The following is a 12,499-nucleotide window of genomic DNA, read 5'->3' on the forward strand; positions in this document are numbered from 1 at the left end:
TTTCGGTCATTTCCTTCTACTGATAGAGGCAGTTCATTTGATTTTTCTCTTTATGATCATGAATTTGACAATGTCAATGGTCATTTTCCTTTAGTAAAAGATTTTCCTATTTTTTTCTCTCCAGTTTTAGCTTATTATTTCTAAACTTATGTGAGTTAAATGTATCTCTCTGGGCAGGATGACATACTGTATTCCTCTTTCAAAATGGATATGCTCACATTTCTTCATCAGACAGAAAAGCCGGCAGTCACTGAAATAAAGCCTTGAAGTTCCTTCCTCCTTTTCAGTGGCTTAAGGACAGGAAGTACAGGTAAGACATATTTTTCACTAGAAGTACATTTTTTTCCACTAGATTTCCTAACCAGCAAATATAAGTTGAGAAAAGAACTTGAAACATTTTCAGGATGGGTTGCTAATGCAGTTCCTTTTCCTAAACTATTTTATACTGATAGGTGTGGTATTGAACTAGCAAATTTTATACCTCTCTATATATGGAGGCTTCACGTTTTTAAAAAAACTTGTGGTTACCAAATAAGCCTTTCTATAAAGCTTCAAGTATGTTGTGGGAAAGCTGGAGAGTAGAGGGATTTAAGGTGGTTGCTGAATTTCAATGCTTGTCTTGACTTGACCACCTTAAGATCTCTGAGAGTGTGAGCTACACTCTTTAAAAAAAATTATTTGTTTGGCTGCACCAGGTTCTAGTTGTGGCACATGAATGAGATCTTTAGTTGCAGCATGTGGGATCTAGTTCCCTAGCCTAGATCAATGCCAGGGATTGGCCTGTGGGATTGAATCCCAGGCCCCCTGCTTTGGGAGCTCAGCGTCTCAGCCACTGGATCCAGCTATACTCTTGACCTTCTGTAATTCCTAGACAATGGTATATAAAGCTACCATGGATTATGTGAGAACCATAATTATAGTAGTTGAATTAAACGGTTGCTATTACACCAGATCAGATGTCTACATGTACATGTGTTCTCTGTGTATAGTCACCGATGATCCCGTGGGAAATTGTCTTTGATGGTGGGATTCCCCTACTTGAGTTTCAGATTCTTTGTTGATGCCTGCCTTTCCTCTTCTTATTCTCCCACCAAAAGCCTGGATCAGCAAAAGAATAGTTCATCATCAACCAAAGATATTGAAAGCGTAGTCTTGACCAACTGATTGGGCAGAGGGGAGGGATCATCAACCTCTGACAAAGGAAATATGGAAAGCAGGTATGGAAGCTGTTTTGGAGAAGAGACCATTCAGATACTTGAAGTCACCCTGTGACTCTCATTTCCACTTAAAAATTTTATTTATTTGGCTGTGCCAGGTCTTAGTGGCAGCTTGCAGGATTCCTAGTGTGGCATACAGACTCCTACTTAGTTGAGGCATGTGGGATCTGGTTCCCTGACTAGGAATGGAACCCAGGCCTTCTGCATTGGGAGCACAGAGTCTTAGCCACTGGACCACCAGGGAAGCCCCCTCTCATCTGCTCCTCTGAGATGATGACATATGGTGATAGGAAAATTAGAGTCTCTGAGACCCTCTTCATACGGACACAAATTGCTCTTCTAATATTTCTAAGATGTGCAATTATCATTAATAGTGGGGTCCACTCTTCAAGCAATGTGAGCCTTGGTTGTCCATCAGTAAAACCAGAAAGACAACAGCCACCTTCCCAAGTGTGAGCAGAAAGTATGTAAAAGGTCAGGACCCCATTAGATTCAGAGCTCCCTGGCTATTGTTTTACTCCTGTTTTATGAACAGACTTGCAGCCTGGTTTGGTTAAGTTGCTCAGTGCATGATAAATGTTTGATAAAGGCATCTTGGATAATTCCTTATGATTCTTGGAAGTGTTTTGGTGATGGTGGAATGGAAGGCATCTCATCGAAACTAAAAGATCTCAAAAAGGTAGATGTTGACAAACAAAACCCATTGAGTTATCCCACACGGATGGGGTTTCCAGAATGGACCAGCTCTCACCTTCAGTTCACGCCCTCGCACAGACCCACCTCCCCAGGCTCTATTCTTGCCCTTGAGCAGGACTGCCCCAGGACGCTGTCTGGGTCACGGTGACGTCCCTGACACTTGTTTGTTTTTTCATTTATTTATTTTTGGTTGCACTGGGTCTTCACTGTTTCACGCAGGCTTTTCTCTAGTTGCGATGAGCAGCGGCTCCTCTTCATCGCGGTGCACAGGCTTCTCACTGTGGTGGCTTCTCTTGTTGCCAGCATAGGCTCTAGGCTCGTGGGCTCAGTAATTGTAGCATACAAGCTTAGTTGCTCCACAGCATGTAGGATCTTCCCAGACAAGGGATAGAAACCCTGTCCCCTGCATTGACAGGTGGATTCCTGTCCACTTTACCACCAGGGAAGTCCCCTGACACTTGTTTATAATATAGAGCCCAATGTTCTTCTCTTTGAGAATCTGATTTAATATGGTTTGAAGAGCTCAGACATCTGAATTTGTAACAAGCATTCTGGGTGATTCTCATAATGGAGATCATTTGAGAAACGCAATCCCAGAGACAAAGGCATAGCCTAGGGACAGTCCCAGGCAGCCTGAGGTCCTATGCCAGCAAGTGAGCTTGTCATGGACAGAACATCTGTCCACTCAAGATTTGGATGGGAATTTCTGAGGACTGGAGACTTACAGGTGTCGTGGTAGCCGATTTTCTATGATTGGTCATTGGTCATTCAATCATGGAACCATGGAATGTTAGAGCTGAGATAATCTTAGAAATCATAGAGTCTCATGATTTCCCCAGTCAGGGAGCTTTAAAAAAAAAAAAGCATGTTTCCCAGCCAAATCCCCAGAAGTTTGAGTCCCCTAGCTCTAAGGTGAAAGAACAGCTATTACAGTCCAAATAGTTTATTTTGCAAATAAAAAATCCCAAAATGCAGAAGGAGGCTAAGTGTCTTAGCTAGAGTCACACAGCAAGTTAAGTGTCGATATCGATTTGTTTTGGCTCCTGAATTCTTCTGCATTTATTTGGACAATAGAATTGATTATGATTTATGCACAAAGATTTGTCCTAGGCTGTGCAGCCTGCGAGACAGGCTCAGTTCCTGCCAGCATGGAGCTTTGATTCTAGTTAGGGGGAAAGTCTCTAAAACAAGATGTTTTTCAGACAATAATGAGTGCTAAGACAAAGCAATCCAACATGCAAGTAAAAAGAGAGATGGCTGCTGGCTGGGGCAGTGGGGAAGAGGGAGGGAGGTAGACCACTTGATCATGCTGCAAGTGGTCAGTGGAGGTCTCTCTGGGGACGAAGCACAAGATAAGTCATGAGGGAGCCATATTAGGTCATACAGGGTTTGGCGTCTGATGCTTTGGAATGGACTCTTTATCTCATGGATGGAGGTCTGGTGAGGTTATCAGCACAGAAGTTACATTCTCAGGCCTGTTGTCTAGGCAGATGCTTCTAGGACTTATTTCCAGGCAGTGACTGGAGATGGAGATATTGTCCCTTCAGTGGCTTTGTGGGCAAAGGAAAGGCAAACAGAGGTGGGAGGCAGACCGCATCTTGAAAGGCAGTTACTTATCCTGCCCTATTCCTTGATTACAATCTTGGTAAGAAGATAAGAAGAGCCACCTCTCACCCCCACATTGTTACCACTGGGGAAAAGTGATGCGGTGACTCTGGTCCCCGTCCCTGGCCCCCTAGGTCTTCCACCATCTTGTGAAGCCGTTTCTTCTCTGAACACGCCCTCCTCTCAGCGGATCAGCTGCCGGGTGGAAACATCCTGACTTCGGGTCCCACCTGGGCAAACGGATCTGGAGGGACCTCCCACTGTATATGACCCTGTTCGCCTCCATCCAAGATAATGTCTCTGTGGTTTTCTGGGTTTGCCTCTTCCTGCCTCCTCAGAGAAGTTGGTGCATGCTCTCTCTCCTCACCCTCACTTACATTTGGCCTGCTCCCCCTCCCACTCCTTCTCCTCCAAGGTGGAATGAAGTCAGCACAGGAGGAGACATTTCCTTGTCCTGTCTCCTGTGCACAGGGTAGCCTGGGGAGGGCGTGGCTTGCCCCACTCCCCACCTTCCTTTCTGACTCCCTCGTCCCGGTCACCCTAGGCCCTCCACACTTGCGGGTCTGATGGGCCGTGGCCAAGCCTCACAGAAGCTGTCCAGTACTGCTTGTGCCCAGCTTCTCTGTGGCTTTTACCGTCAATACCGAGTCTTTCCTCCAAACTTCCTCTGTGCTTCAGGTCAGGGTGGTCTCCGTGTTCTGTTTCCCTGACATGGGTAGCCCCTTCGGCCATATGAGGACTCTGGGAAGGTGTCACTTATGAACCAGGAAAAGAGGCCTCACAGAAGGTGATCCTGCTGGTGCCTCGATCTTGGACTTTCCAGACCCCAGAATTTTGAGAAAGATGTTTCTCTTGGGTATATCACCCGGTCTTTGGTTTTCTGTTATGGCAATCTGAATGGCAAGAATACACGGAAGACCTGTGCCAAATAGGCCTTAATGACCAGGATAACCACGATGGTGTGATTACTCACTTAGAGCCAGACATCCTGGAGTGTGAAGTCAAGTGGTCCTTAGGAAGCATCACTACAAACAAAGCTAGTGGAATGATGGAATTTCAGCTGAGCTATGTCAAATCCTAAAAGATGATGCTGTTTGAGTGCTGCACTTAACATGCCAGCAAATTTGGAAAACTCAGCAGTGGCCACAGGACTGAAAAACACCAGTTTTCATTCCAATCCCAAAGAAGGGCAATGTCTTCGAAGAACGTTCAAACTACCTCACAAACCATGGGGTCACAAAGAGTTGGACATGACTGAGCGACTGAACAACAACCTGAATGGACCCGGGTATGCACCCAGCAACCTCATCTCTCCTCTCTTTCAAATGGTTTGAAGCGTCCAACAGCCACTCTATCAACAAGATGGACAAAACCACCGTGAACACAGTCCAGGGTCTGACATTCTACCCTGGGTGACCTTCTTTCCCTTTCAGACTTCAGAGAATCCTTAGAAATGCCACCCAGCAACAATGCTCCCTGTTTCACTTGGGGCACAAGTCAAACATCCTCTGTTCTCTAGCATCTATTACAAACCAGCAAAGCACAGACATTCTCATTTATACACATGAGCTACAGGCCTAGCTTCCCTAACAAGAATCTGGCATCTTCACTCAACTTGGGTCATCTTTTCAGGAAAACTTTCTCTTAACTCTTTCTAAGCTGCTCATGAAAATATATGTGATTAGAAGTGAAGTCAAAGTCGCTCAGTCGTGTCTGACTCTGCAACTCCATGGACTGTAACCTGCTAGGCTCCTCTGTCCATGGGATTCTCCAGGCACGAGTACTGGAGTGGGTTGCCATTGCCTTCTCCAGGGGATCTTCTCGACCCAGGGATCAAACCCAGGTCTCCTGCATGGCAGGCAGATTCTTTACTGTCTGAGCCACCAGAGAAGCCTGAAAATATACATATTTGGTGAGAAACTTAAGAAAAGAAAAAAAAAAAGTATTCCAGGGAGAAATAGCATCAAAAGAACACACTGTACAGAGTATAAATTCAAGCAGGACCCAGAGTCGGAGATGCCCTTCCGCCTTCAGTTGAGTAAGAAGTGACATACGCAGGACTGCCACACACCGCTGAAAACACCACTTGAGTGCAGGCATGTGAGGGCTCTTGGGTAGGACCTGCCCTTTCAAAGCTTCCTGTGTGACTTGCGTTTTGATCGCTGGTTCCAATTTCTTCATTTCCCATTTCTTGATTTACAGAAATGAAGAGGATTCTCAGGGTGGAGCTCTGAGGGGCAATGTCCTCTACTCTGACCACAGAACCAATGTCCTGAGGCGATGACAGGGACCCAGGGAGAATGAGGCTCTCTTTGGGCTGGATACTTCTTTGGCTTGTCGCACGAGGGAGAATTAGAGGATTGAATACTCCAGGTAGGGGGTTTTCACTTTTCCTGCTGACCCTGTGAGTCTTATGTTCCAAGTTAAAAGTGACAGATATTCTGTAATACATGAGAAAATGATATAATTATACAGAGCACTTCCTTTCTGCGGTTAAAATGGGGGGTGACGTGTTTGGGGAGACATGATTGGGCTGAACAGCTTTGAGTTGACCCCAAGCATTGATGGGGAGCCCAGTTACCCTCTCTGAGTGTTCAGCGGATGCAACTGAAGAGGAATTACAGGTGGGTTGGCCATCTCTAACAGGAAACCTCCATTACTATTAGTGATGCTGAAGACCAGTGGAAGGGAATTAGACCTGAACTTCTTTTCCTCACAAAATGGGAAATAATAAGAAGAAAGACCCATGGGAGCTTAATTCTTTGTGAAACCATATACTCTTTGGAAATATAAGTTAGAGTGTATTCTTTTTTTTAAATTACAACTTTCAATATTTATTTAACAGAATAGGCAATTTTCCAGTCACTGTTTAAAGACAGAGTTGCTTTTTTTTTATTGGAATGTAATTGCTTTACAATATTGTGTGCGTTTCTGCTTTACAACACCGCAAATCAGCCATGTGTACACACATATCCCCTCCCTCTTGGACTTCCCTCCTACCTCCCACCCCACCCCTCTAGGTCATCACAGAGCACCGAGCTGAGCTTCCTGGGCTGTGCAACTGTTTCCCGCTCTATATCTATTTTATTCTTTATAGTGTATATGCACCAGCGCTATAGAGTTTCACCTTCTAATGTGTTTCTGGGTTGTTTTGCTTATTGTGGTTTCCAGATTGCATCACTGAAAAGCCACTTAGAACATACTCTGCAAGGTGTGGAGAGGAGTTTGTCTTGTTTTGTGATTTGCCAGAGCCACAGAAATCCCACTTCTACCATGGAAGTCAACTCTCACCCACCCGAGCTTCTGAATACCTGCCCTGTAGTGGCAGTAAGAACCTATCTGATGTCCAGTGGTACCTACAGCCTCAGAATGGAGACGCAGCAGTAGAAATCACTCAGAATGCTCCTCAGGTCATCCAGGAGAAGAGCAACCTTCATTTTCTGAGCACGGGGATAAATCATGCCGGGTTATATATTTGTAGACCTAGGATGAGGTAATGTCTCAAGTGCATTTCTCTCTGCAAACATCTCCACGTCCTTTACTATCTGAATATAGCGGCTGTGTTCATGTTGTTGTTCAGTCGCTAAATCGTGTCCGACTCTTTGTGACCCCATGGACTGCAGCACGCCAGGCTTCCCTGTCCTTCACTATCTCCCAGAGTTTCCTCAAATTTATGTCCATTGAGTCGGTGATGCCATCTAACCATCTCATCCACTGTCTTCCCCCTTCTCCTCCTGCCTTCAATCTTTCCCGGCATCAGGGTCTTTTTTCCAATGAGTCAGCTCTTCCCATCAGGTGGTCACAGTATTGGAGCTTCAGCTTCAGCATCAGTCCTCCCAATGAATATTCAGGGTTGATTTCCCTTAGGACTGACTGGATTGACCTTCTGTGTTCATGGGACTTTATTAACTTCCCTAGGAGCCCCCAAGAGAATGCCTGCTGTGTCCGGATGATCTTGGAAGTTAAGCCCCAAACAAATATGTCCTGTGAGAGTTCTGTCTCACATAAGCAACACCTTCTTCTTGGTAGTGTGAGCTCCATTTACTGCCCAGGTCTCAGCCACCAAAGTGATGCACAAAGTCCAGAGGTGACCTGGTACCAGGTAAGAATGACTTCTCTGAATCTGATGCCAGAGTTTGTTTTTTTATGGTAATAGCTCCTTACGTACATTATAGAAGCATGGGTTTGAATCTGAGGTCTAGAGCAGGGGTCCCCAACCTCCAGAATCTAACGCCTGATGATCTGAGGAGGAGCTGATGTAATAATGATAGAGCTAAAGTGCACAATAAATGTAGTGTTTTTGAATCATCTCAAAACCACCCCCTCCCCCGACCCTGGTCCATGGAGAAACTGTCTTCTATGCAACCTGCCCCTGGTGTTGAAATATTGGGGACCACTGCTCCAGAACTTCCCAAAGCGTGGCCTCATGTCTACAGAAAAGACCTGACTTCCTAAAGCAGTCTATCGCCTAGCAGCCACAGAGTCTGATGTCCCAATCATTAGAACCACCCTCTTGATCAGTGCCAGAAAATCCTCTAAAACTCAAGTCCATGACATGGGAGGTTAAGACATAAACTTATGACCACTCGCTCATGCAGAAAACCTGATTTGTTCAACTTTACTGCCTTTGGAAAGCAAAGGGTATGGTTAAGGTGAAAGGTGCACCCAACAAGTGTGTCTTGAAGGGTTTCTAGAAGCAGCAGGAGACCAGAGTAGTTTCTGAAGAGGGCACATCTGGGCAGACCAGACAGCAAACACAAGGCCTCCCAGGGGACAGGTGTCTCGCACTGGTGAGTAGCGGGTGGGGGGAGGGCAGTGTTAAGCCAAAAAGGGAACAGGAACTAGGGAAAGACAAGTTCCCAAATGATTCTGAGTTAGGAACGACGTGTGAGTAAACTTCATGACAAAAACATTTCACATTTCCACTGAGTCTTACGGTTTCTCTGAGTCCTATCAGATACACAAATGCTGCATGAGCATCTCTTCTGATGGCAGTTGACCCCGGGGTGGCAGAATCTGGGAAGAGAGTTTAAATTGCCTCCTACACTTGTAATGCTTGTTTGAAGTTCAATACTTTGCTTTAAGAAAGCATGCGGAAGTTTAAATTCGACTTCCAAATATATCTGTTTATTAATGTAAAATCATTATTTCAAATTGCCACTGGTCAAATAATTTTTATGATTTCTTTAAAAAAATGTACTTATTTATTTGACCATACTGGGGCTTAGTTGTGGCCTATGGGATCTAGTTCCCTGACCAGTGATCAAACCCGGGCCTTCTGCATTGGGAGCACAAAGTTTTAGCCATTGAGCCACCAGGGAAGTCTCTACCTGTTGGCTTTTTGTATTCCCAGACTCAGCATCAGATACTCCTGGAGGTAAAATTATTGTGGGGTGAGATGCTATTTCCTCACTTGATTCTCTTGAGATTCAGTGACAACCAGTGTTATGGCCATTGTAGAAGTAAGTGAACAGGGAGGGTGAGTGTGTGTTTAAGGCCTCAATTTTATATTTTAAAGTGACACTGAAAACATACTGCCCCATTGAAATCCTAATTTAAGAAACACCTGACTACAAAGAGGTATCATTTCACACTGGTCACCATGGCCTTCATTAAAACGTCTACAAATAGAAACTGCTGAAGAGAATGTGGAGCAAAGGAAACCCTCCGACACTGGGGATGGGAATGTGAAGTCGGTGCAGCACTATAGGCAGTGCATGGAGGTTCCTCAGAAGGAAAACAGAGTCGCCATACCATCTCGCAACCGCACTCCTGAGCACACGTGCAGACGAAACTCTAACTTGGAAAAATACGGGCATCCCAATGTTCACTGAAGCACTATTTACTATAGCCAAGGTATGGAAGTGTCCATCCAGTGAATGGATAAAGAAGATGTGGTGCACACACACACATGCACACAATACAATATTACTCAGTTGTAAAAAACAATGGAACATTGCCATTTGCAGGAACATGGGTGGACCTGGAGATTGTTACACTAAGTGAAGTAAGTCAGATAGAGAAAGACAAGCATCATATGATATCTCTTATATGTGGAATCTAAAATACGACAAAAACGAACTTATTGATGAAAAGGAAACAGATTCCCAGACATAGAAAACAAACTTATGACTACCAAAGGAGAAAGGAGGGGAGGGATAAATTAGGAGTTTGGGATTAGCAGATACAAATGACTATACATAAAATAGATAACAAGTTTCTACTGTATAGCACAAGGTCCTATAGTCAATATCCTGTAAAAAGCCATGATGGAAAAGAATAGGAAAAAGAGTATGTATATGTATATACTTCTGCTAAGTCGCTTCAGTTGTGTCCGACTCTGTGCAACCATAGATGGCAGCCCACCAGGCTCCCCCGTCCCTGGGATTCTCCAGGCAAGAACACTGGAGTGGGTTGCCATTTCCTTCTCCGATGCATGAAAATGAAAAGTGAAAGTGAAGTTGCTCAGTCGTGTCTGACTCTTTGCGACCACATGGACTACAGCCTACCAGGCTCCTCCGCCCATGGGATTTTCCAGGCCAGAGTACTGGAGTGGGTTGCCATTGCCTTCTCCATTATATGTATATACATGTGTGTGTGTGTGTGTGTGTGTGTGTGTGTGTGTGTGTATACAGATGACACCACCCTTATGGCAGAAAGTGAAGAACTAAAGAGCCTCTTGATGAAAGTGAAAGAGGAGCGTGAAAAAGTTGGCTTAGAGCTAAACATTCAGAAAACTAAGATCATGGCATCTGGTCCCATCAATTCATGGGAAATAGATGCGGAAACAATGGAAACAGTGAGAGATTTTATTAGTTCAGTTCAGTCACTCAGTTGTGTCTGACTCTTTGTGACCCCATGAACCACAGCATGCCAGGCCTCCCTGTCCATCACCAACTCCTGGAGCTTACTCAAACTCACGTCCATTGAGTCGGTGATGCCATCCAACCATCTCATCCTCTGTCATCCCCTACTCCTGCCACCTTCAATCTTTCCAAGCATCAGAGTCTTTTCAAATGAGTCAGTTCTTCGCATCAGGTAGCCAAAGTATTAGAGTTTCAGCTTCAGGATTGGTCCTTCCAGTAAATATTCAGGACTGATTTCCTTCATGATTGACTGGTTTGATCTCCTTGCTGTCCAAGGGACTCCCAAGAGTCTTCTCCAACACCACAGTTCAAAACCATCAATTCTTCAGTGCTCAGCTTTCTTTATAGTCCAACTCTTACATCCATACGTGTATAGTGTATGTGTGTGTGTGTGTGTGTGTGTAACTGTTTGCTGTACACCAGAAACTAACACAACATTATAAGTGAACATCCTTGAATCAAAAATAAAAAATTTCATAACCTCTAAATTGTAGTAAGTAAAGTCAGTGGTTCTGTTCATTATTTTCAGTTCTCTCTTAAGAACAAAGCTTCCCACAGTTCAAATGAATCCGTCATCTGGGGTGATCAACATCTTACTATGTCAAGGTGGCTGTTCCCAGTCCTGGAAAGTAAGCTTGTCCCCAGTTATTTAAGTTGAAAATGCATTTGAAGTTTCAATGTTCGTGTCCCTGAAATGAAAGCTTTGTTGCTTTCTGGTAAGCACAATCCACAGGGTAGTTGACAGCTTTCTGTATAAACCACTCTTACGAACGAAACCCTAACACCGTGTGACATGCACAAAAGGAAGTTTTATTTCTTCTCTGGCTTGGCTTCAAAGGTCAGGATGTGTTCAGTGGTGATGTAGCATCTGTCTTAAAAGCAGGCAAACAATGACTGTTGTTAAAATTGTATCTTTTTTTAAAGTTTTTATTTTGTATTGAAGAATGATGCTAAAGCTGAAACTCCAGTACTTTGGCCACCTCATGCGAAGAGTTGACTCATTGGAAAAGACTCTGATGCTGGGAGGGATCGGGGGCAGGAGGAAAAGGGGACTACAGAGAATGAGATGACTGGATGGCATCACCAACTCGATGGACGTGAGTCTGAGTGAACTCAGGGAGTTGGTGATGGACGGGGAGGCCTGGGGTGCTGCGATTCATAGGGTCACAAAGAGTCAGACATGACTGAGCGACTGAATGAACTGAACTGAACTGAACTGATACCTGATTAACAATGCTGTGATAGTTTCAGGTGGACAGCAAACTCATACATGTATCCATCCTGATAAAGATTTGGACAGGTCGTTATTTAGGTTATGTTTCATGAACTGCGTGAAGTGCATGCATTGCATGTGTGTGTGTGCACCTGTGCTTACACACACACGCACACATACACGGTATCATGGAAAGTCACAGACCTCCTGGAAGAGGCATATCACTAAAAGTGATGACATTAGACAAACGGGGCTTCCCCGGTGCTAGTGGTAAAGAAACAACCTGCCAGTGCAAGAGACATCAGAGATGTAGGTTAATAATTTAATAATAAATAGATTAATCATAAATTTAACATTAATGATAAATTAATCAATTAACTCAAATGGACTGGACTGTAGCTCACCAGGCTCCTCTGTCCATGGGATTCTCCAAGCAAGAATACTAGAGTGGGTTGCCATACCTTTCTCCAGGGAATCTTCCTGACCCAGGGATCAAACCCAGGTCTCCCACATTGCAGGCAGATTCTTTACCGTCTGAGCCACCAAGGAAGCCCTAAATAAAAATATAAGAACAAATAACTGGCATAAACAGAATTCATCTAGAGATGATGTTATATTGAGCTGGTCCAAAAGTTCCTTTGGATCTTTCTTTGAGATGTCGTGGAAAAACCCAAATGAAGTTTTTTACCAAGTCAGTATCACTGGGAGGGCTTCCCTGATGGTGCAGAGGGTAAAGAATCTGCCTGAAATATGGAATACCTGGGTTCAATCCCTAGGTTGGGAAGATTCCCTAGAGAAGGGAATGGTAACCCACTCTAGTATTCTTGCCTGGAGAATCCCATGGACAGAGGCCACAGTCCATGGGGTCACAAAAAGTCGACACGACTGAGAGATTCATTCTT

The 12,499-nt window shown here is 44.4% G+C and overlaps 1 protein-coding gene across 1 annotated transcript in view; it reads left to right on the forward strand.

Moving 5' to 3' along the window:
• IL18RAP (interleukin 18 receptor accessory protein) overlaps positions 1 to 12,499 on the forward strand; it is a 30,468-nt gene continuing 17,969 nt past the window's right edge. Inside the window, exons 1-4 of the mRNA XM_010809839.3 lie at positions 1 to 310; positions 5,721 to 5,891; positions 6,690 to 7,011; positions 7,437 to 7,620. Coding sequence (XP_010808141.2) covers positions 5,819 to 5,891; positions 6,690 to 7,011; positions 7,437 to 7,620 — 579 coding nt within the window. The 5' untranslated portion in view covers positions 1 to 310; positions 5,721 to 5,818. The remainder of the gene's footprint in view (positions 311 to 5,720; positions 5,892 to 6,689; positions 7,012 to 7,436; positions 7,621 to 12,499) is intronic.

Source organism: Bos taurus, chromosome 11 (genome assembly GCF_002263795.3).
Source record: "Bos taurus isolate L1 Dominette 01449 registration number 42190680 breed Hereford chromosome 11, ARS-UCD2.0, whole genome shotgun sequence".
In the NCBI taxonomy this organism is placed as follows: Eukaryota; Metazoa; Chordata; class Mammalia; order Artiodactyla; family Bovidae; genus Bos; species Bos taurus.